Source organism: Dendrobium catenatum, unplaced genomic scaffold (genome assembly GCF_001605985.2).
Source record: "Dendrobium catenatum unplaced genomic scaffold, ASM160598v2 fragScaff_scaffold_998, whole genome shotgun sequence".
Taxonomy (NCBI): domain Eukaryota; kingdom Viridiplantae; phylum Streptophyta; class Magnoliopsida; order Asparagales; family Orchidaceae; genus Dendrobium; species Dendrobium catenatum.
Genome location: NW_021319460.1, coordinates 950,684 through 976,198, shown reverse-complemented (window position 1 = coordinate 976,198; position 25,515 = coordinate 950,684). Strand labels below are relative to the sequence as shown.

Sequence of the window (25,515 nt, the reverse complement as noted above, 5' to 3'; positions counted from 1 at the left end):
GACGATATGATGATGATACGTAATAATTTCTCCTATTGAGGATGAATAAAACAAGACTGTGGCATGCAGAACTTTAAGCTCTTCTTATGATAGATGAGATGCAAGAGAGATAAAATTGAGTTAAGCGCTAGCTTAGGGTTCAATAAGAGAGAAATTGATTTGGCAAAGAATAAACTTTTATAGGATCAAAAGAAAATTAAGATTTTTATTAATACTTGTATTTAAAATTTCAAAAACATATTGAATTATTTATAATATGATATAATTTCAAAATCATTTTTTTATAAATTTTTGTTCTATGTGAACATGGAATTAGCATAAAGGGCTAAGCTAATATAAATTCATATAAAAATATTATGATTATTATTGTTAATGATACTAATTTTATTTTATTTATTTTTTTAAAATCATGAGTGGCAATTTAAAACCTATACAAATGTTATTAAAATTCTGTTTTTAGGTGAAAATGTTAAATACATTTTTTAATGTAATTGAAATATTACAATATTTTATAAATAAATGTACAAAATTTAAACATTATATATAATGTTAAAATTCTGTTTATATGTATAATGTTTAAATTTCGTGCTAACCATATAATTCCTTCAAAATATTATATAAAAATTTTAAAAATTTAAATGTTAATATATAGATACTTCATTAATTTGCATGTTTTTTTTTTCCTTCTCTTTATTTAAAATGCTAATTTCGTTAACTGTAAACTGTAAACCGCCATGGCCGAAGCTTTCCGGCCAGGCCAGCAATGCCGACATGGTAACCGGATCAAAAATGCGTTTTTGAGCGCCATGCTTTATTCATGGCGCCAACCTTCTTCTCTTCTTCAACCTTTTATATCCTTCTAGCCCCCTAACTCTCCTTCACCATCCAATCTAATGAACATTTCATCAATTTCAAAATGAGCCATCTTCTTCTACTCCCCCTCTTCTTCTTCTTCCATCTATCTTACAGTCAAATTCTTCCACTAAACATCTTAAACTCCACCATTAAAGTTTCCAGCCATGAAACCTACATCATCCACGTCCGGAAACCAAATTCTGTTCAAACATTCAATGCAGAAGATCATCGAAACTACCACAAATCCTTCCTTCCCACCCGCTCCTTAACCTCCGGCGAACCCCGCCTCATCTACTCCTACCGAACCGCTATTAGTGGCTTCGCCGCAAAACTCACTTCCGACGAAGCCATCGCCATTGAGAAACTCGATGGCGTCCTCCACACTATTCCCGACAGACTCCTTTCTCTCCATACAACCCACATCTCCGATTTCTTAAACCTCCGCCCCAAAAGCTGCTTCATGAAAGACACCAACTTTGGCAAAGGATCCATCATCGGAATCCTCGACACAGGTATTTTCCCCACCCATCCTTCTTTCAAAGACACCGGAATCTCTCACCCGCCACCCAATAAATGGAAAGGTCATTGCGAATTCAAACCTGCAATGTGCAATAACAAAATCATTGGAGCTAAATCTTTCGTCCATGGCCGAAAGGACCCGCCTTTTGATTCCGACGGTCACGGCACTCATACCGCCAGTATCGCCGCCGGTTGGCTCGTCAAAAACGCCGGCGTGTTGGGAAACGCAAGGGGAACGGCTTCAGGGTTAGCCCCCGCCGCCCATCTCTCTATCTACAGAGTATGTCAAGCTAACGGTTGTTTAGCTAGCGATGTGTTGGCTGGTATCGATCAAGCTATATCTGACGGCGTTGATGTCCTCTCTATCTCTCTCGGCAGCACCGCCATTCCTTTCTATGACGATGCCGTCGCCATTGGAGCCTTGGCAGCCGTTGAAAGAGGGATTTTTGTTAGCAGTTCAGGAGGGAACGCCGGCCCTATTCCGGCTACTGTGGAGAACGACGCTCCATGGATGCTTACTGTCGGCGCCGACTCAACAGACAGATCAATCCGCGCCACCGTTCTGCTGGGAAGCGGAGAAGAGTTCAACGGCCAATCTTCTTACCAGCCCGTTGGATTCACCTCTGTTTTACTTCCGATAGCTTACCCTGGAGCACGAGGAGGATCCAGAGCAAAGACCTGTAGCGATGGATCTCTGAATCGACTCAACGTCAGGGGAAAAATCGTTCTTTGCCACACCGGCGGATCGAACACCAGTATAGAAAAAGGCGCCGTTGTTACGAAAGCCGGCGGTGTTGCCATGATTCTCGTTAACGATGAGATGCGGCGGAGCACGGTAGAAGCTGGAGTACATGTGCTGCCGACGGCCGCCGTCGGGTATTCCGAGGGCGCTAGGATTGTCGAATACGTTACATCGACGGCAAACCCGACGGCCACGATTCATTTCAAGGGGACGGTCTACGGGGCATCGCCGGCCCCGGCGGTGGCGGATTTCTCCGGACGTGGTCCCAGCGCGGTAAATGAGGGAATCTTGAAACCGGATATTGTGGGTCCCGGAGTGAATGTGGCGGCGGCGTGGCCGTTTCCGGTTGGTCCGCCAGCTCTCGATGCCGGAAACTTGACATTGCCGACGTTTAATATGGTGTCGGGGAGTTCGGCGTCAGCGGCTGTGTTGGCCGGAGTGGCGTCTTTGTTGAAACTTTCGCATCCAGATTGGTCGCCGGCGGCCATAAAGTCAGCGATGATGACGACGGCGGATCTGTTGGATAGGGACGGAGGGGTGATTGTCGACGAGACGCTCGGCGACGCAGGATACTTCGCCCTCGGCGCCGGGCATGTGAACCCGACCCGAGCCGATGACCCGGGACTTGTTTATGACCTGCAACCTGGAGATTATGTTCCATATCTTTGTGGACTGGGCTATACCGATAAACAGGTATATATAAAATAGCGGGGTTTGGATAAATATATTTAAAAAATTTAATTTAATTATAAAAAATTTATGTTAATTTATATAATATTTAAATCTCTAAATTACCTAAAAATATCACTAATATTAACTCAATTAAAATAGGACATGTCCGCTAACAAACTAACAGAAAATAAATCATTATAAACTACCACTAGGGCTTCCTTTGGAATTGTTTTTTTACTTCTTTATGAAGTTGTTGTAGAAAAAATAAAATTTTAAAACTATTGTAAAAACCAACTTCTAGTACAAAAATTATGGTTATGATATAAAAAGTAAGACAATAAGAAGGGTTTAGGGAATCACAAGTAACTTTTTTAAACCTTAAATTCTAGTATTAGATATAAAAATATAAAATTCTTATATCTAATACTAGAATTTAAGGTTTAAAAAGTTACTTGTGATTCCATTTTTAATTTTCTCAACTTATCAATTATCTTATTATCATAATTCTTCATTTAGGAGTTATTTGGTTTGTTGAAGAAGGACTGCAACGTAAAAGAAATACATAATATTTGAATGCTTTGGAGTTGTTTGGATGTGAATGTAATTATTTTTTTGGGGGGATTTACAAACATACCACCGTATATCACTTTATTTGCATATTAACACTTAAAACCTAAATATTATATGTATACCACCCATAGATCAAAGATGGGTGCTAGAAATGAAATATTAAAGTTTATATGATAGTATCATATGGGTGGTATAAATGAAATATAGGAGTGATATATTTGATATTAAAGTTGTATATGGGTGGAATGGATGAAATATTTAAGTTTTGGGCATAAAATATGTAAATATAGTGATATGCGATGGTGTGCATGTAAATCCCCTTATTTTTCTTATTTGGCTTGAAGTAAAATGAATGTAACATAAAGTTCGAAGATGATAGTGGTTAGTGGCCAGTAATGGTGGTGGTGATCGGCAATGGGGCCATAGGAGTAGTGGTGGCAAATGGCGGTGGCCGACAATGATGCTAGCTAGCTACTAGCAATGGCTGATGAAGGTACGTGGCGGCGGGTTATAGTCAACATTAGTGGAGGCTAGCAAAGGATATTGTCGGCGGCGATAGCGGAAGAAGAAGTATGGTGCATTTAAAAGTGATGACATCCTCTTTCCGCAAAGTGATTCTCATCATAATTTTTTTAGTTAAGCATATTAAATACATCAAAATTCAAGAATCCTAGCCAACATATGTTCGCTAGCAATAACTATGGCATATGCAAATGAAATCAATGATTAATTATAACTTTGGATGCTATGTTGATGATTTGAAATTGCTTATTTACAAGCTTCAAATATATATGTGGTGATTTTGTTGGTGTTTCTAAAACATTTTAAATAGGACATGTCCGCTAACAAACTAACAGAAAATAAATCATTATAAACTACCACTAGGGCTTCCTTTGGAATTGTTTTTTTACTTCTTTATGAAGTTGTTGTAGAAAAAATAAAATTTTAAAACTATTGTAAAAACCAACTTCTAGTACAAAAATTATGGTTATGATATAAAAAGTAAGACAATAAGAAGGGTTTAGGGAATCACAAGTAACTTTTTTAAACCTTAAATTCTAGTATTAGATATAAAAATATAAAATTCTTATATCTAATACTAGAATTTAAGGTTTAAAAAGTTACTTGTGATTCCATTTTTAATTTTCTCAACTTATCAATTATCTTATTATCATAATTCTTCATTTAGGAGTTATTTGGTTTGTTGAAGAAGGACTGCAACGTAAAAGAAATACATAATATTTGAATGCTTTGGAGTTGTTTGGATGTGCATGTAATTATTTTTTTGGGGGGATTTACAAACATACCACCGTATATCACTTTATTTGCATATTAACACTTAAAACCTAAATATTATATGTATACCACCCATAGATCAAAGATGGGTGCTAGAAATGAAATATTAAAGTTTATATGATAGTATCATATGGGTGGTATAAATGAAATATAGGAGTGATATATTTGATATTAAAGTTGTATATGGGTGGAATGGATGAAATATTTAAGTTTTGGGCATAAAATATGTAAATATAGTGATATGCGATGGTGTGCATGTAAATCCCCTTATTTTTCTTATTTGGCTTGAAGTAAAATGAATGTAACATAAAGTTCGAAGATGATAGTGGTTAGTGGCCAGTAATGGTGGTGGTGATCGGCAATGGGGCCATAGGAGTAGTGGTGGCAAATGGCGGTGGCCGACAATGATGCTAGCTAGCTACTAGCAATGGCTGATGAAGGTACGTGGCGGCGGGTTATAGTCAACATTAGTGGAGGCTAGCAAAGGATATTGTCGGCGGCGATAGCGGAAGAAGAAGTATGGTGCATTTAAAAGTGATGACATCCTCTTTCCGCAAAGTGATTCTCATCATAATTTTTTTAGTTAAGCATATTAAATACATCAAAATTCAAGAATCCTAGCCAACATATGTTCGCTAGCAATAACTATGGCATATGCAAATGAAATCAATGATTAATTATAACTTTGGATGCTATGTTGATGATTTGAAATTGCTTATTTACAAGCTTCAAATATATATGTGGTGATTTTGTTGGTGTTTCTAAAACATTTTAAATAGGACATGTCCGCTAACAAACTAACAGAAAATAAATCATTATAAACTACCACTAGGGCTTCCTTTGGAATTGTTTTTTTACTTCTTTATGAAGTTGTTGTAGAAAAAATAAAATTTTAAAACTATTGTAAAAACCAACTTCTAGTACAAAAATTATGGTTATGATATAAAAAGTAAGACAATAAGAAGGGTTTAGGGAATCACAAGTAACTTTTTTAAACCTTAAATTCTAGTATTAGATATAAAAATATAAAATTCTTATATCTAATACTAGAATTTAAGGTTTAAAAAGTTACTTGTGATTCCATTTTTAATTTTCTCAACTTATCAATTATCTTATTATCATAATTCTTCATTTAGGAGTTATTTGGTTTGTTGAAGAAGGACTGCAACGTAAAAGAAATACATAATATTTGAATGCTTTGGAGTTGTTTGGATGCATGTAATTATTTTTTGGGGGGATTTAAATACATATCATCGTATATCACTTTATTTACATATTAGCACTTAAAACTTAAATATTATATGTATACCACCCATAGATCAAAGATGGGTGCTAGAAATGAAATATTAAAGTTTATATGATAGTATCATATGGGTGGTATAAATGAAATATAGGAGTGATATATTTGATATTAAAGTTGTATATGGGTGGAATGGATGAAATATTTAAGTTTTGGGCATAAAATATGTAAATATAGTGATATGCGATGGTGTGCATGTAAATCCCCTTATTTTTCTTATTTGGCTTGAAGTAAAATGAATGTAACATAAAGTTCGAAGATGATAGTGGTTAGTGGCCAGTAATGGTGGTGGTGATCGGCAATGGGGCCATAGGAGTAGTGGTGGCAAATGGCGGCAGCCGAAAATGATGCTAGCTAGCTATTAGAAATGGCTGATGAAGGTATGTGGCGGCGGGTTATAGTCAACGTTAGTGGAGGCTAACGAAGGATATTGTCGGTGGCGATAGCGGAAGAAGAAGGATGGTGCCTTTAAAAGTGATGACTCCCTCTTTCCGCAAAGTGATTCTCATCATAATTTTTTTAGTTAAGCATATTAAATACATCAAAATTCAAGAATCCTAGCCAACATAAGTTCGCTAGCAATAACTATGGCATATGCAAATGAAATCATGGATTATAACTTTGGATGCTATGTTGATGATTTGAAATTGCTTATTTACAAGCTTCAAATATATATGTGGTGATTTTGTTGGTGTTTCTAAAACATTTTAAATAGGACATGTCCGCTAACAAACTAACAGAAAATAAATCATTATAAACTACCACTAGGGCTTCCTTTGGAATTGTTTTTTTACTTCTTTATGAAGTTGTTGTAGAAAAAATAAAATTTTAAAACTATTGTAAAAACCAACTTCTAGTACAAAAATTATGGTTATGATATAAAAAGTAAGACAATAAGAAGGGTTTAGGGAATCACAAGTAACTTTTTTAAACCTTAAATTCTAGTATTAGATATAAAAATATAAAATTCTTATATCTAATACTAGAATTTAAGGTTTAAAAGATTACTTGTGATTCCATTTTTCAATTATCTTATTATCATAATTCTTCATTTAGGAGTTATTTGGTTTGTTGAAGAAGGACTGCAACGTAAAAGAAATACATAATATTTGAATGCTTTGGAGTTGTTTGGATGCATGTAATTATTTTTTGGGACCGTATATGATTCCATTTTTAATTTTCTCAACTTATCAATTATCTTATTATCATAATTCTTCATTTAGGAGTTATTTGGTTTGTTGAAGAAGGACTGCAACGTAAAAGAAATACATAATATTTGAATGCTTTGGAGTTGTTTGGATGCATGTAATTATTTTTTGGGACCGTATATCACTTTATTTACATATTAGCACTTAAAACTTAAATATTATATGTATACCACACATAGATCAAAGATGGGTGCTAGAAATGAAATATTAAAGTTTATATGATGATACCCCGATTCCGTTTGGTTGGGTCCGGAGAAATTGGGGTATATGTGCAGAAAGTTGTTTTTGAGGGTATGCCTAATTTTTGTTTTCTTTGCAAAGCTTTAGGTCATAAGAAATTGGATCGTCCTAAGCTTGTTTCAAAATCCTTTCCGGTTGTTAACTCTGTCGCCCAGGTGATTCCCCTTGTCCTTGTTTCTCCCTCTGTTCCGATTAATTCTCCTGCTTGTGATAATTCTACGGATAAGGGTGCTGTTGTTTTGGAGCGAGGAGTTTTAGATTGTCAAATTATTGTTAATGATCCGACGGTTGATGCTTTGCCTTTAGTTGTTGAGGTGGGTGAGGTCTTGCCTGATGTTGATTGTCGGGTTTGCTCGCCTGATGCTTTGGAGCCTCCTGGGGTGGCAGTGAGAGTTGTTGATCCTGTTTTATTTTCTCCTAATGTTGATATTTCCAATGGCGTTGTTGATGGTTATGTTTTGGCTCATAATAATGTGAATGTTATCGATTCTCCTCGCGTCGATGGTGCGCGCGAGGGTGTGGGTAACTGTACAGTGGATGCTAGGGAAGGTGTTGAAAGGCTGGATAGTAGTTTTGGTATAACTGAGGATGTTAATTTTGCCTTATCACCTAATGATGCACCTTTTTTTCCACCTACTTTACCGTCTACTTGTAATGGGATCTTATCGGTTAACGTTGCGGGAAATCCTGTTGAGGATCATCCTGGGGTTCTTACTCCGATCCTGGATGTGGCTGTGACTCAGGCTTGTACTCAGGTTGCAAATAATTTCATTTATGTTCCCGTCAGTTTGGTCGATACGCGAATTGTGGGCACTTCCTTAGGCGACAGTTCTGGTCTGGATATTAGGAACCATATTAATTGGTTAGACTCTTCTGATGGTGATCCTAATTCCGAATTTTCTAATGGTGGTGGTTTGGCGTCTCCAGATTTTTGTGAGGGTTCGGACCCGGGATATGATTTCACTATTGTTAATGTTAGGCCCACTATTAATGTTGGATCTCGGGGTAGAGCTCGTGGCAGGGGCAGGGGCCGCCGTAGGCGATAATATCTTGATTTTTTACTTGTCCCTGTTTCGTGCCTTTATTTTCTGTTTTGGTTGAGCGATATGCTGGTTTGTTGTGTTTTGGGCAATGATGGGTTGGGGCTCGCATCATTGAACTTCGCTGGTGGCAACCATTGTTGTGGCTCTTTCGGGTTGGTTCGTTTTGGCCGCTTTCTCCACCTTTTGGACGGTCCTTGTGTGGTTCTGTGGTGCTGGAAGCCTCTACCACTTACTGAGCCCGCGTTTTATTGTAATTTTCTCGTTATTTTTTTTCATGCTTTCTCTTATTGTAACCTTGATTTTTTGATATTAATAGATTGTTATTTGTCTATAAAAAAAAAGAGTTGGCAGGTTAAGCATTTAGACATTTCTGTGGAGTTAATTTGCTCACAACTTCATCACAACATTACGATGAGAACAAAATCGACCACATAACCATCGAAAATTTCCAAACTTTCTCTCTCATCACCAAATGTTACGATGGTGTATATGAAATGTTGCAGATAGATTTTATATCATATGATAACTTCTATGATTTGTGTCTTATTTCTTCAAAATAGAATGCTAACAATGCAAAACCTATCTAAAAAATTTAAGATTGTGGCTATCATTTATGCTTGATCAGGCTCAGGGCATAAGATCTCCAACGGAGAACTACATTTTTCACGGCAAAATACAGCAAAATTCTAAAATGTCGTGGTGCTGCTCCAATTGAACTCCATTTTAAATGCTTCTGCGAAGGTAATGATCCTTCTCCCTTTCGCGCGTTTTTCTGGTTGAGAGAGCAAAATAGCGTATGTGAACAGTGCAACGCCAATATTGACGTCACACTGTTCACCCGCAAGTAAATGGCGGAAGATTTGGCGTTCGGCTAGAGCGACCGAACGACATCAAACGCACGTTTGACGTTCTGTTGGAGATACTCTCAAAGAGGTTCTTGTACCAAATAATATGTTCTAAGATATGTAATTTGATTCTTTGGAATTTGCTTGCACAAGATATTTTCATGCATATGTAACTATCTTGATTCCTTGCTTGGAATGTTCTTTATTAATTTTTGAACTTGAAAAATCAGCCTTTTAATTAAAATGTTCAATTCATTATTGCTTGGGAGTTAATAAATAAATTTTCCTTTGAACAACTTATGCAATCAAATCTAGTGGTTTGATCAATTTAAGAGGCACAAAGTCAAGCTTGTGAATGGAAAGCTTTCAGAATAGTCAATAATACTAATCAAGAAAATATATGTCACCTTCCTTTTATCAAGGTTAGATTGCAGTGATAAAATAGTTTTCTAAAGCATCATAAATACAAAGAAATAATCCATTTTAATCTTCACAAGTTTTTAATTATTTTTTATTTAATTTGAAGTCCGTTTGGGGCGGCTGCAACATTTTGTAAACTTAATTATAAAACTATTGTGAAAAAAATAACTTTCTTAAAAATGTTGTAGAAAGCATCTTCTAAGCACAAAATTTCTTGCAAGTAGTGAAAAAGTAATGACCAAATCAAAATTATGATTGTGATATGAAAAGCAAAGCAATAAGCTGAAGCCTTAGATTTTATTTGAGATATTTGTCTTACTACTTTCTAATATAACATTTTTTGTATAAAAATTTCATGAACTTTGAAATTTTTATAATAGAAATTTGTTTAGAAAGAAGTAAAAAAGTTGTACCAAAGCAGTAAGAAAGCTTCTTGAACTAAAGCCTTAGGCTTAGTTGGGATAACTTTCTTACTACTTTGCTTTTTAGAATGTTACCATGATTTTTGTTTGATCATTGTTTACAACTGACTTTATAAAAAACTGCATCTTAATCTGAAATTACATACTACTTATACAAATTATTCCTTTTATAAATCTTTAGTATTGACCTCCACCAATAATACAGCTTTAACTTTTGGTGGCACAAGGAAAAGTTTGAATAGTCTAATTAGACATGACAAAAAAATATTCAAATGATTTTTAAGTTCATAAAGGTAATAAATGATTATTTTCTATTGGAATTGACAAAATAGATAAATAATTGGGGGATTTAATATTTATAAGGATCTAATTTTTTATATTTACTTTATATCTTCACAATTATAATTAAGAGTGCAGGTAGTCGAGCCAGCTATTGCGCTCACGAGTCCAGCTTATTGAGCTACATATTTGAGCTCTAGTCTATACTAGAGCTCATTATTAAAACTAAAAATTCTTTAAAATAATTGAAAATTTTTAATTTAAAACTAAAAAACTGGGTTCAATATTAGAGTCATGCTCAAGTTTTTCAAAAAAGCTCGAGCAATCGAGCCAATCACAAGCCTAAAATTTTTTTAACGAGTCAAATTTGAGCTTAGTAAATGAATGTGAGTTAGTTCAAGCTAAGTAATAATCAAATAACTTGATTAGATAGGTACTCCCCTCATTTACATATTTAAGTATAATCTTTAAATTATATTACAAAGTGTCACTAATGAAAACTTATATAAAATAAAATATATTTTTTCATGCATATATTTTAATATGATTTAATAATAAGAGTGCTTTATAAATAACTGTAAGAATTTAAATATTATTAGATATGCAAATAAATTGTTATAAATTTATATAAACCCCCCTAAATAATTTAAGCATTTAAAATTTAACCATTTATACCTGAAAAAAAAACTCTTTCCCCTATACTTTCCTTTTTTAATTATCATTCTTCTAAGACAAATCTTAATTTATTTTATTATTTTTTTACTAGAAGATGTTTAGGTGATCTCATTTATTTTTAGAATAAAATAAAGATTCACTCCTCCAAGAAATGTAAAAAATTTATTTCCATTTTATTTAAGCAAATTAATGGCATAATTAGTGAAAAAATATTGATTTTTCCCACTTTCATTAAACCAATTAAGTAAAATGGATCCAATTTACCTTTAAAATAAACTTATTTAAGAAATATAACAATAATTATTTTAATTTGACATATATTATAAGGGATATTCTACTAAGATTGACATTGAAGCCAAGCTCAATTAGCTCACGAGATGACTTGTTTAAAAAAATATCATTATAAGATACACTTAAAAAAAACATTAAAATTAAAATGTTCTAGTATAAATCTATTATAAAGAATTAAAAAATATATCTCACTTTCTTATATCAGGTAATTTTGAATTATTTATTTTCTAATTTATCATTCTTTTTATATTTTTATTATAATATTTGCTTGAATTACAATCATTTTGTCATTTTCATTATAAACAAAATCGACTCGAATTCATAGAATTAAGCTCGAGCTTGAGTTCGAAGTCGATTCATTAACCAAGATCAAGTTCAAGATAGCTCACATATTATTTCCCATGTTATAGAAATAATATTAAAAAATAATTGAATAAATAGAAAGAGAAAATTTTCCCTTAATTAAGCTAAGTTACCCCCAAATGTAAAACAATGACAGTAAAAAAAAAAAAACTGTAAAAAAAAATGAAAATTTGAAATGGTCATAATGAACTGATATGAAGAGCCTAACAAAAAATGGCCAGTTAATCTACCACGGTTGAATTGTCTGCGAGAATCCGTGTGAGGAAGACTGCACCATATTGAAATGGGAGGTGAGGGCCCCTCGAAGAAACACGTTGGGTCCACAGGAGAAGCTCCTTCTTCTTCATTCCTTCTTCCCTATTTAAGAAGGCAGTAGTTAGTTTGGAGCACAAAACCGTCATCTCTTCTGTTTTCTTCTTATAAAGGAAGGGGAAGGAGAAGATATCTATACATTCTTCCGCTCAACAATCTAAAAACCTCAGCTTGCATTCAATCTTCCACTTTCCATCTTCACTTCTTTCTTCTTCTTGAACCAAGAGAGGCAAAGGTTTGTTCTTTGTTTCTTCTTATCAATGGGGGTGTTTTTCTTTTTCTTTTTTGGTGATCATTTCGAAAGATTCTGGATTGATCGGGAAGCTGGCGACTTTTTCTTGGGTTCTATTTTTTTTGGGGATTTTGGGATGTTTCCCGTTTGGTAAAATGAGTTTATGTACTCTGTTGGCATTTTAGTTCTTTTGTTTTGTTTGGGTTACTGGTTTAAGTTGGAGTTATAAGATGTCAGAAGGAACTGACATGAGGGAATTTGTTTTAGTTTCAATTGATTGAGGTTGAAAAAACTTGAAGAACCCTTTTAGAATTTTTGATTTTTTTATGTAGAGAAATCTAAAATCATTACTGGTAGAGGAAAATGAATGATCTTTTGAAAGGCCAATCCTTTTCTTGTTTGTTTCCATTGTTAATGAAATTTCCTCTCTCCATTTCTCTCTCTCTCTTTCTCTCTAATTTATAATGAATTTGTACTGATCTTTGTCTTACAGGATTAACGAGAAGAGAAAGATATCATCTTGGCGTTCATCGATCAAGCATTTATTTCAATCAAAATGGGATTGGCATTTTCATGTCCTGGCTGTGAAACCAATCAATTAGATGAGAACTTTGATGCCGTCATGGGCTCCATTAGTTTTAGCGGAGACTATGCAAAATCCAATATTTGTTCTGGAAATAACAATCACTGTGGTGATTCAGACCCCAATCTGCTGAAGGCTTTTGGCTCTGGAAGATTTATCATTGGTGGATCCTTAAATTTAAAAAGAAAGGAAGCCGATCCAATCCACCTGGAAACAAATATCTCATTTAAGAACTCTGAAATCTCCACAAAATCAAACACAGCTAAGCGCACAAGGTTCAGTGAAGAAGCATCGGAGACACCCCGGGCAGAGCCCGGTAGCCCGAAACATGACGCCGCTGTTAAGTTGCAGAAGGTTTACAAAAGCTTCAGAACAAGAAGACAACTTGCTGATTGTGCTGTTTTGGTTGAGCAGAAATGGTATAACCACGAGCAATTTCCTTTTTTATTCCTTCTTGTTATCTAGTATCTTACTTGTTCTATATGTTGTTCTCTTTCTTCAAGCATCTTATATTGCATCTTTGACTCGGCCAACTGCAGGTGGAAGTTGTTGGATTTTGCATTGCTTAAGAGAAGCTCTGTGTCCTTTTTTGATATTGATAAGCCTGAGTCAGCGGTCTCCAAGTGGTCAAGAGCTAGAACCAGAGCTGCTAAGGTATGCACGGTGCCCTTCTGATTAAATGATAAAGTTTTGATTTTTCTTTTTCCTTTTGCCAGTATGAATCTATATAGCTTTTTTGCTGAAATTTATATTCATTTTCTGATTCGGGATCTATCTTTGCAGGTTGGTAAAGGTTTATCTAAGAATGCAAAAGCCCAGAAGCTAGCTCTGCAGCACTGGCTGGAGGCGGTATGTACTAAAACTACAATGACCTTCGCTTTTTCTTGTTCTCTAATCTGCAACTTGTTTTTTACATTCTTTTTTCTTTATTTGTTCTGCAAACAGATTGACCCGCGCCATCGATACGGCCATAATCTCCATTTCTACTATGATTGCTGGCTTCGTTGCGAGAGCAAGCAGCCCTTCTTCTACTGGTAGGCTGAAGAAGCTTTTCTTCCTTGCTCAAAGATTTGATTTTTGAACATTTATTCCATCATTTATCCTATCTTTGTGCTGAGGAGGAACCATCAATAATTTGCAGGCTTGATGTGGGAGAGGGGAAGGAGGTCAATTTAGAAGCTTGTCACCGATTAAAGCTTCAACAGCAGTGTATCAAGTATCTTGGCCCGGTGAGTATTGATTCTGTAAATCACATCGATCGAGTGAAGAGGAAATTTTCGTCTTACAGAAATTTTAATATCAGTTATCTCTTGTTCTGCAGAAAGAAAGGGAGGCCTATGAAGTTATTGTTGAAGAAGGTAGACTCATTTATAAGAAGAGCAGAGAGATACTGGACACAACTGGAGGTCCAAAAGATTCAAAATGGATATTTGTACTGAGCACATCAAAGAATTTGTATGTTAGCTTGGTAGGTATCAACTCGTGAACTATGCACTGGATTTTTTTTTTTTTTATGAATTGATCTGATAAATTTCTTGCTGATTGCAGAAGAAGAAAGGTCGGTTTCAGCACTCGAGTTTTCTTGCAGGAGCTGCTACGTCTGCTGCTGGAAGGCTAGTTGTTAAAAATGGGATTTTGAAGGTAAAAGACTAAAAAGTTTACACTTTTTGTAAATGTGGATTCCATTCTCGATATGTTGCCATGTTGGAGTACTAATTTTATTCCTTCTGATAGGCTGTTTGGCCTCACAGTGGCCATTACCGTCCAACCGAAGAAAATTTTGAGGAGTTTATGAGCTTCCTCGAGGAAAACAACGTCTCTCTCTCTGATGTTAAGGTTAATATTCTTACTTAAAACACATCTTTCTTCTTGTTCACAATGATTTCATGGCTCAAATCCTTTCTCTAATCCATGCAGAAAGCCCCAGAAGAAGGTGATGATGAATGGGGAAGCGTTCTCCGAAGCCGAAATTCCGAATCAGACTTGACAAGTTCAAATATCTACACCGAGTCTCAACTCGAATCCGACTCGCCAAATTCCTTCCATGAATTGGAAACTGAAGCTGCAGCGCCTAAGGATTCAATTTCTACCAATGAAAGAGACCAAGATGAGAAGAGAACTTTCACAGATGACCAAGCAAGTGAAGGAGAAGAAGAGAAGGGATCGGATAGCAGCACAATATTGTCAAATCAGAATTATGATACACCCGAACAATCTGAAGATGAGTCTGCGGAGAGCTCATCGCCCTCCAAAAGCCAGTTAATCTTCCACAAACCAAGTCTTTTCATAGAGGAGAAAGAAAATGGCGATGAAGAACCAATACAAGAAGAGCTCATCATTGAAAGGATGAGCTCAAATAAGGTGATCAAGCCATGCCAATTGGGAACAAAATTACCTTTCAAGTGGACCACAGGAGCTGGAGCTCGCATCGGTTATATGAGGAACTACCCCTCAGAATTACAATTCAGTGCGCTCGAACAAGTCAGTCTCTCTCCAAAAGCTGCTGGTTTTTCAAGGCCGTTTTCGTCCCCTCGAGCTGTATCAAGCCCTTGGCCAGTGACACAAGAAACATCTAAATTTAACATTGAGACATAGTAGATTATTCTTATAGCATGAATCGAAATTCATAGGCAAGCTTAGATTATTTGTTTTGATTCTCTTCATTTCTTAAAGAGGTGAAATAAGATATTACATCTGTAACATTTTTTTTTCTCAGTAAATACTGAAAAGAGGGATATACATCTTACTTCAAAAAGAAATTGAGATTTCTTAACTTAATTTTGGGTATTACAGTTTCAATGGTACTGCTTCTGGTCATCTCATTTGGAACTGTTGCTGGATTTTCTTTACTTTAAGCAGCACAAATTTCTTGACTTCAAGATTTTTGTTTGAAAATGTTGAATGATTATGGATATCCTACTTTGAAGTTCATTGGATCTGCCCTCATCAATGACTAGCTGATCAATAGTATGCAGAAACTACTCTGATCTCTAGTAATATTGAGAACTATTTTCTGTAATAGTTTTGGATGAGTGTAACTTTGTTTTTGAATCAAAGGAAACTCCCAGTGATGAAAAGCTGAAGCAACTTAAATACAAAACAAAATCACACTGTAATGTCTCAATGAAATCAGAATAATGCTTTTGGAAGCACTCTCTTGAAGCTTAAAAAAGGGCTGTTTTGATAGCAGGATTTAGGCTGGATTTGAGATAGATTTGAGCTAATCCAGCCAAAAGGCCTAAAATGCAAAACCAACACCGCAAATGAAATCCGCCTTAAACTGAAAATTCTACCTTTTCTTGCTAAATCCTGTATTTCTGAAATTCTATTTTTTGCCGGATTTACGAAATCCATTGGCTCCAGAAGAAGAGTCCGCTTGTTAAATCCGCTCTATTGGCAAACAGTCGCACGAGATTTAATAGGATTTATCATGAATGTTACCAAACAGTTTTCAGGATTTCGGCCCCTTAGGATTTCCGAAATCTATATTTAGAGGATTTACGAAATCAATCTATATTTAGAGGATTTACGAAATCCTACTTAAATCAAATCCTATGTGCTACCAAACAGTTCCTAGGATTTAGGGCTCATATGGTTGTAGACCAAAAATGTATTTTAGAATATCATAATAAAGTTTTCATTATGTGAAATCATCATATATTTGAAAATTTTATGAAGTAGAAAACTCATGATGATTTCTAATTAAATCAATCCAAATAATAAAAACTAACATTTTATATATATGATCCCATTTACAAACAATCAAATGATATATATATATATATATATATTGATTCATGCAACTATAACTCACTCAACAACCTAGATAGATTGTGGGAGACACCTGCTATTGAACTTTGATCATTTAAATTATGCCTAAAAATGAGATTTAATCACTTGACTTTTTTAAACTAACATATTTTCTAATTATTTGATGTGATTCCAAACTAAATACTTTCATGTACTTTATTGTCTTCCCCTTAATGAGTGGGAGTGACACATTATAATTTGTAATCAAGAGATAATTTTAACTCGACTATCCAATATGAGCTACTAAACACGTCTGAGAGATCGACTCACAAGGTCCAACACAAATTAAGACAAATTGCCCAAAGAATGCTAAAATTTGCCTAGAGTACTAATTAACCTACTATGTGTTCTCACCATTAGAATTAGCCAAATTTCATAACTTAACGTAGACTCGAAGCATGATTCACTTGTTATGTATTTAGTCATATCAGAGTTCAACCTTTATATTTTTTTTTATAGAATTACACTATGTAGTCAATTAAGTAACTCTATTTTAGCTATGGCGGGTACATAAAATGTCTCATCAAAATCACTTTAACATTCTCTTCAATATATTTTCCTGTGAATTGTTTCTTTGTAGTTTGTTTATACTTGCCATTTTTAGGCCTCGTTTATGTGGCTTTCTTATAGGTTCTCAAAGCAATTTAGAAAATTATTTTAAGAATCATTAAGAATCTCAAAGCAATTTAGAAAATTATTTTAAGAATCAATAAGAAAGCCTTCCCAAACGAAACCTTAGTCGAAGGAATCCAACCTAGTTCATTGTAGATCAAATTGTTAAGAGAAATATTGAGATACAACATCTATCTCATGCTTATTGGTTATTGGTTTGATCCATTTCTCTTGCGAACTTTTGAAATATTTTCACATAGGGCTTTGAATCCAATAAGAGTGGAAGCCCAAAAGGAATGATTGCTGTGTAAAACACACCATAATTTGAAATCTTAAAATTTATCATTATTGCTACTGTCTACAATTATAAAAAGCTTAAAAACAATAGATATTTATTTATAGTCTATTGAAATTAGTAAGTTTAATAGAAGTGATAATTGTCTATTAAAATTTTTATTTATTTTAAAATGAGTGTAACATATAATAATTTATATTTTTTATGTATAATAACTTTATTGTTTGTTGATTAATAACTTTTGAATATTTTTTGGGAATGTGGAATATTTAAATGTTAATTATTTAAAAAGTCATCATTCAATTTTATAAATTTTAAATGTAAATATGAGTGCTTGATAGCTTAATTGCACATCCTTTAATCTTATTCATCTTACATTAAATTTTTGCTTCCACAAAGAAATTTTATTTTTTAAAATCATTAAAATATTAAAAATATTATAAAATTGTTAGCTTTTAGTTTCAATATTTTGTTAACTTTTAATAATGTAAGGATTGTTTGGCATCACTTTTTATTTTTATTTTAAAGAAAAATTATTTTATTTATTATTTTTAATTTAATTTATTTATTATTAAGAAAATAAAAAATAAAATTATTTTTAAAAACAATCAAAATAATCTTTTTGATATTATAAAAAATTCATCAAAGTCATGACCTCTGTTGACTACTACTAATTATTAACGCCTCTTGTTACTATTACTAGGGGTGCACATGAGTCAAGTCAGCTCGTGAGATTATTTGAGCTCATTAAGTCAAATTTATCAAACTTCTAGATCTACTTCGAGCAATTTTTTGAGCTCAGGAAATAATCAAGTCTGAATTTAATGAATAATGGAGCCACCGAGCCAGAGTTCGATCAAAATATTGCTCGACTCAGCAGCTCGTCGATAGTTCGAATAGCCGGTCCGCAGAGACAAAATTAAAAATCAAATCAGACGTATGAGAGATTATTACGTGCGGTCACCATATTGTCCGGAGTCCAATCAGGTCGCGAACATGTTGATACAATAATTTTTTTTTTGAGCACATTAGCCAGCAAGTAACTAAAATATTGCAACTAAAATCAATGCAAGATAAAAGAGAAGAATGCGCTATAAATCATATAAAGAAATATATGCATTAATATGTATACTGATAATCTATATAAATTTATCCCGTTATAGTTCATCATATCTCAAATACATTTACATCGATCATCAATCATCAATCACCGTATCAATAATAGTAAATAGTATTAGTGTCAGTCACAATATTATTCGTAGCAGTGTTGGTATCAATATTCAAATATTTAACGAGTGCATCTTAAGCGTATATTGTTCATGCAGTTATTGCTAAAACAAAATCTATAACAAGAATGATTGACAAATATGATCTAAAGACTTTTCTATCTCATCTCTATTCTTCCTCTCTTTTAATTTCTTTTTAGCCAAGCAACCAAGTGAAGTAGTCAATGGGATGAGGCAGGGATGTATATATATTGTTTATGGCCTAACGCCGTAGTGCTCATCAGATTAGTGCCAAAGTGAACTACTTCAAAATTTTCATATTTTTCAAACAAATTTATTTCACATGTTTGAATTATTACACTATAAATATTAGACCTTTCTATTAAGGTTGCCAAAATGAGTTGACGAGTTATGTTTGAGTTCGACCCAAATTGACCTCATCAAAATCTAATCAACTTCAATTTGACCATTTAATAATATGTCAAAAAGACCAACCCAATGTAAACCACTAGTAACTGGATTGACCCAAATTCGTCCCGTTAACTTGTTTTGATTATAAAAGATTTTTTTTTTTTATGACTTATTAGTTGTAAAATTTATGATATTTGATCAACAATAAAAAGATTATACGTATAAAAAAATAATAAAAAAGATATTAAACCAATTATTTTTAAAATCATAAGCGCGTTCACAGATCAATCCGAATCAAATATGTTTAATAATTAGGATGAAATCATCAACTCGAACCCGATCCATTTATTAAATCGGTTTACCCAAATCTAAATTTTTTTGGCCAGATTCTAATCAAATTGATAGATCAAGTCATGTTTTGATACTCCTACTTACTATCTCTTTACTCTTATGCACTACATTATCTACTACGGCACTATAAATTTATCCTTCTTAGCTATTCTATTTTGGTTTTATAATTTTTTTATTGACTTATAATTTTGGGCATCTCTTTTATTTATTTATTTAAGCTAATCCTGCAATCTATTTTTAATTAATTTACTGATTTAAGAGTGTCAATATTTCTGGAAAAAATATAAATTCTAATGACGCAAAAATAAGTTTTTTCTCTCCTGACATTTTTTACATCGTAATTATAAGATTAATAATTAAAATAAATTATTATTTGACTTTATTTTATTTAATTTTTTTCCGAAGAAAACTAGCCCTTCCGAGCAAGCCCCTCTTTGTACAAAGCCAGCCCCGATCCACATCTCTCCAGCACGGTGAAGGCTTGCCTGTAAGTTCTCCTCCACCAAATCCTGAATCCTTTTTAGTATTCTACAAAAGATTAGATTTTGGTTACTCTGAACAGAAATTTTGTTTCTTTGCATTTGGTGAAATGTGGTATTGGCAAGTGAGGTTGCCCTTTGTCTCATTTTGTTAAGTTTGATTGTTCTAGCTTCGCTTCACTGTCTGCATTTGATCTTATTCTTTCTTGTTTGATGATACATTGAAAAAAATCCAACTTTTATAAGCGTTTGCTGCGTTTCTATCATTTTACAACAAAAAAAGTGATTTTTGTGAGGTTTTCTGGTGCTTTATTGTTCTTTTCTTTCCATATACATAGGCTAGATACTGATGCATGAAACTCCTAATGCTGTTGGGTAAAAGCCTGGCACCTTAGATGGCTTTGCTTTATGGAACTTTATACATTACACCAAACAAAGTAAACTCTGTTTAGGGTTTACTTGAGATATTTGGTAACCGACCGCAATAGGTGTTGGAGGGTAAATTAGCCAGCACTGAAAAGCACTCCAACAACAGTCATTTTCACTCTACTACACTACACAGCCAGCATAATCAATCTTATCCATTGAAGCAGTCCAACATAATCAGTTTTGCTAATGAAGTTGTTTGAATATTTCAACATACTCCACCTATCGGTCACACATTTCCCTTTATGGCACCTAGAGGAAGGAATAAGGGTCGGCTTTATCATTCTCCTCACGGTCGCAGTCACGGCTAACCAGGGAACATTTTTTAGTGGTGGACATTTTACTAACTTCAATAGGGGAGTCAAATCTCATTCTTCACATCATGAATGTTAGATTTGTGGAAAAAAATTGTTACTCGGTTGCTGGCTACCAACACCGTAACAACCTCAACTACAGTCCCTCCATTCCTTCACAACATGTTTTATTTGTTGGTTGCCTCCACACCACAACAATTGCCAATTAGAATCTAGAGTCACTTACCATCTTGCTTTAGATCCCGATACTCTTCAAAATCACTCTTCGTATCAAGGGTGAGAACAATTTTTCCTGGTAATGATCAATCCAAGCCCATTTCTCAAACCGATCAAGAGCTCCTCGCCACCCCACCGCATAAGCTTCTCCTTCCAAACATTTTTTTTTTAATTTTTTATCTTTCGCATAATCTTCTCTGTTCATAAACATTCCTCCGATGATGCCTTTTCCATCACCTTTTATGCCATAGATAATTATGGTTTCTCATGTTTCAGGTTGATCTTGGCTAAGCAATGTTGATGAGTAATCTATTTCATGATAGTGTAATTCCTTTCAGTTTATGTCATTTCAGAATTTTATCACCTAAACACAATTAAATGATATAGCTAATTTAATTATCCTTTGAACCTATTTTATTTATAATGTCCTTAGTAAATTTCTTACTATTATTGTGATGTTTTACCAAGTTTCTAGTCCTCCACTTTGGATATTTAAAAGTTTCCTACAAGCATGTTCTTATGGTTTGCATATTGGATCATGTCTAATACTACTCGGGTCCTCTAAGGAGATCTGAAGTGTTCTAAGCCATGTCAGAATACTCAAGGAGAGGATGTTTCTCCTCTCCTTTCATGAGTATCCCTTATATGATCGAGGCGAGTAATCAAGGTGTGACAATTGCTGACCTCTCATTCTCTCCCTTTCCTTTTTCTCATATGAATTCCTTTATTATCATGACATGTTAAAAACAACAATAGTTGTCCGGTGAAAAGTGCATAGATTTTGTTTCTACATACAAAATATTTTAACTCCTTTGTAAAAGTACAAAATTCTTCCTTTATTGAGTCTTGGTTGCAAATTTTTTGAAATTTTGGGGCAAATTCGTCTCATGACTACCCATGATTATAGGCCTAATCTAATATGATAATTACAATGAGACATATTACAATAGGTGGTATTTGTCATAATACAGATGAGCTTGATCATGATGATGAGTTATCAAAAATCAAGTCTGTTGTTGAGTTTGAATTGTAATTATGCCTTAAACTATTGTAATATATAGGTTCGTTGCTATATTTTGTATTTATTTAATGTTCAACCATATCAAACCACAAAGCATCAAAACATTTTTATTTAGCTTCTTTACGATCCACTTATTAAGCAAGTTCTTGTCCACTAATAAATAGTTTTTTTTTGTTTAATTTTGTATTTCCCTATATTGTCAGTATTTTTGAATTTCTACGAGTTGTGTGCATTTGTATAGGTGCAAAACTTCCTTTGCAATATGATGGTTATGAATTATTATTTTTATGATTTCAAATTTTTAGCATTGGTAAACATGGTGTTTTTGGAGATTGAAATGAAAGGAAACGTAGTTGTTCCTCCCGATCAGCTAGATTCCAAAGGTCTTCTACTTCGTAAAGGTATAATCCTCCGTCTGCTTGATGACATTGCATGTAAGAAAGCATCAAAGGAACACGGCTACTATGTCGCAGTCACCACTCTAAACTATGTAGCTGAAGGTCAAGTTCACGAGCTTACTGGTGAAGTCATCTTTCCAGTATCTTTCAGTTGCACCACTGTGAAACCTTGTAAGGGTGAGATCTTAGCTGGCACCATTGATAAGGTTCTGAAGCATGGCATATTTCTCAAATCTGGGCCGATACAAAATATTTTTCTCTCAGAAAAGATGATGAAAGATTTCAAATTCAGCATGGCTGAAGAGCCAATGTTTGTGAATGAGGATCAACATTCAACAATGGAGAAAGGAACCAAGGTGAGGTTCAAAGTTCTTGGGATTAAGTGGATTGAATGGGATAGAGGGTTCCAAATGCTGGCAACTCTTGCAGGTGATTTCCTTGGACCTATTTGAGCCTATGTATGCTCAGTTGTTGGAATTTTGGCTCAACTTTTGAAATCACTATAATATTATATAGATTTCCTCATAGCAGGTTGTAAATACTCTCATAGAAGCTTTATGTTCTTCTATTTCTTTCATGTAAGGGATATATGTCTGTACCTTAGCAGCTACGTTTTTTGAAGCAAAGGATAGTTTGTGTAATTGATTGTTTGGTTCTCTTAAAATTATGCTTTCTTTGTTGGAAAAGTTTTTATTTCAAAATTTTTAGATTCAAATTTGATTAGAATGGATTGAATGAGACAGATGATACACAAATGAAGCTTCAAAAGCATAGATTTCTGTAATGAACACTGTAGATTTCTGTAATGAACACTGTATTGTTCTTACACAGAAACCTCTAGAAAAATCTTATAATGAAATCTCTTTCAATTCATAAATCTACTGATTTATAAACCTCATTATATGTTGTATTTATACACTTAGATTTCATTTGGGACGATTTTCTTACTGATTCTTAAAATAAATTTTTAATACAAAAATTAAAATTTTTGTACTAAAAAGTGGCTCTAAGAACGCCATCCCAAATAAAGCCTTAATTGTCTCTTTAATTAATATAGAAGTAAATATTTAAAAACAAAATCTCCTTGAAAATGGCTGCACTGCCTGAGGAACTGTACGCAGAGACAGTCTGAGCTGCTACTGCAGTGGCAAATTTTAGGTTTCATTTGGGCTGGTAAGAAAAATAGCTTTTTAATGCAAATTTTTTAATTTTTGTACTACAAAATTGTTTTAAAAAGCACTGAGAAAAGCGCACCAAAAGAAACCTTAATTTTATAAATTTTCATTTAATTTATAACTAAATAATTTAGTAATGACTAAGATAACTGATGATAATTTCAGTAATGTTTCTTAATTAAGAAAATAATATTATAATTACCATAATCAAGCTAATTTAGTGATGACTTATACGATTGATAATAAAATGATTTTTTTTTTTATAATTTATGTATGAATAAAATGATTAATTCAATATAAAATATTTCATAAATTATCAGATATTATTCAATCATCTAACATTCTAGAAATTATGGCACTTATGTCACCTTAATCAACTAAAAATATGATCCTTGTGTTGATTTGATCTTTGAGGATTAATGATTGGGATTATACAAATGAGTTTGATAATGATAATAAATTTATAAGAAATATCAGAATCATTTATTACCATATAAATATTAGGGATACATAATTATTCATTTGCATGTAAATATTATAATATATTTTCTTTACTATTTATAGTTGAAATCTATAATTATTATTACTATAATATATCCTTATTATTTTGGATATTTTTTATTTATTGTGTTTTCTTTTATTGCTCTTTTATGTTGCTTATAAATAAGCATTATTGTATCAACATCTTATTCAATTCAATGAGAGTGTTACAATTCTTCTCTGATTTATCATTGTGCCTTAGACAATTGAAGAGCATAATGTGAGTTTGCGCCCAAGGCTTACCTTAATTTACATATTTAGTTTTGTAGATGTGTTTGTGTGCATGTGTATATTGCTCTCTAAGCCTTAGTTTCACGAGGTTTCGTTTGGGATAGTTTTCTTGTACAATTTTTTTTAAAAACAACGAAAAAAACTTTCTTGCTGCTTTCTTGTACAAAAATTTCTTAAAATCAATGAAAAAATCGTAGTCAAAAGCTGTCCCAAATGAAGCATTAGGCTTCGTTTGGGACGGCTTTCTTCTTGTTTACTAAAATAGCATTCTAGTTTTTTTTTTTGAATTTAAAATTTTTGTATTAGAAAGCGGTTTTAAATAGCAGTGCGAAAGCTGTCCCAAACGAAACCATAGTCTCATTGCTTCATTTTGAACTTTAAAATTCAATATAAAGCTTTAAAACAGTTCTATTTAGCTTCCACTATAATAAACTTATTAAGCAAGTTATCATCCACTTATACTCAACTTCCCATTATTGATTTAGGGTCTGTTTAAGATACTTTTCTTAACGCTTTATTTTTCAAAGCACAAGTTTGATTTTTGTTTGGCTACTATTTTTTGCTGTTTTCAAAAAATTTGTGTTAAGAAACTGCTTTCAAAAAGCTATTTTTTCATAACAGTTTTACAATCATATTTATAAAAAATTACAGCAGCGCTAAACAAATCCTTAATTTTTTTATTTTATATACTACTGATATTTTTTAATTTTAACAAATTCTATGCATCTGTAACAGTAGAGAACTTTCTCCTTCACAATATCATGCTTATGAATTACTGTTCTTATAGTGTCAGATTGCCAACATACTGCTAAAAATGGTGTTTTTGGATATTGAAATAAACGAAACTGTGATTATCCCTCCTAGCGAGCTCAATCCCAGTAGTCTTCTTCTTCGTAAAGCTATAATTTTACGCCTACTCAATTACATTTCCCGTAAAAAAGCATCAGAGGAACATGGCTACTATGTTGCAGTCCGCACTCTAAACACTGTAGGTGATGGCGAAGTTAACGGACTTACTGGTGACGTCCATTTCCCAGTATCCTTCAACTGCGCCACAACAAAGCCTTACAAGGGTGAGATCTTAATTGGCACCATTGACAGGGTTCGGAGGCAAGGCATATTTCTCATATCTGGGCCAATACA

General features: G+C 33.5%; 3 protein-coding genes across 3 annotated transcripts; all 3 read left to right on the top strand.

Annotated features, from left to right (window-relative positions):
- Nucleotides 1–916: 916 nt before the first annotated feature.
- On the top strand, nt 917–8,448 carry LOC110106670 (subtilisin-like protease SBT1.2). The gene is made up of 2 exons (XM_020836624.2): nt 917–2,809; nt 7,558–8,448. The coding sequence occupies exons 1-2, from the start codon at nt 917–919 to the stop codon at nt 8,446–8,448; spliced, it is 2,784 nt and encodes a 927-aa protein (XP_020692283.2).
- Nucleotides 8,449–12,840: 4,392 nt separating this feature from the next.
- Nucleotides 12,841–15,462, top strand: LOC110106642 (IQ domain-containing protein IQM2). Its single transcript, XM_028697810.1, has 10 exons — nt 12,841–13,286; nt 13,407–13,521; nt 13,651–13,716; nt 13,813–13,901; nt 14,009–14,096; nt 14,189–14,335; nt 14,416–14,508; nt 14,602–14,703; nt 14,785–14,857; nt 14,996–15,462. The coding sequence occupies exons 1-10, from the start codon at nt 12,841–12,843 to the stop codon at nt 15,460–15,462; spliced, it is 1,686 nt and encodes a 561-aa protein (XP_028553643.1).
- A 4,522-nt stretch (nt 15,463–19,984) lies between these two features.
- On the top strand, nt 19,985–23,047 carry LOC110106643 (DNA-directed RNA polymerase V subunit 7). The gene is made up of 2 exons (XM_020836595.2): nt 19,985–20,059; nt 22,334–23,047. The coding sequence occupies exon 2, from the start codon at nt 22,345–22,347 to the stop codon at nt 22,876–22,878; it is 534 nt and encodes a 177-aa protein (XP_020692254.1). The 5' UTR covers nt 19,985–20,059; nt 22,334–22,344; the 3' UTR covers nt 22,879–23,047.
- Nucleotides 23,048–25,515: the final 2,468 nt, after the last annotated feature.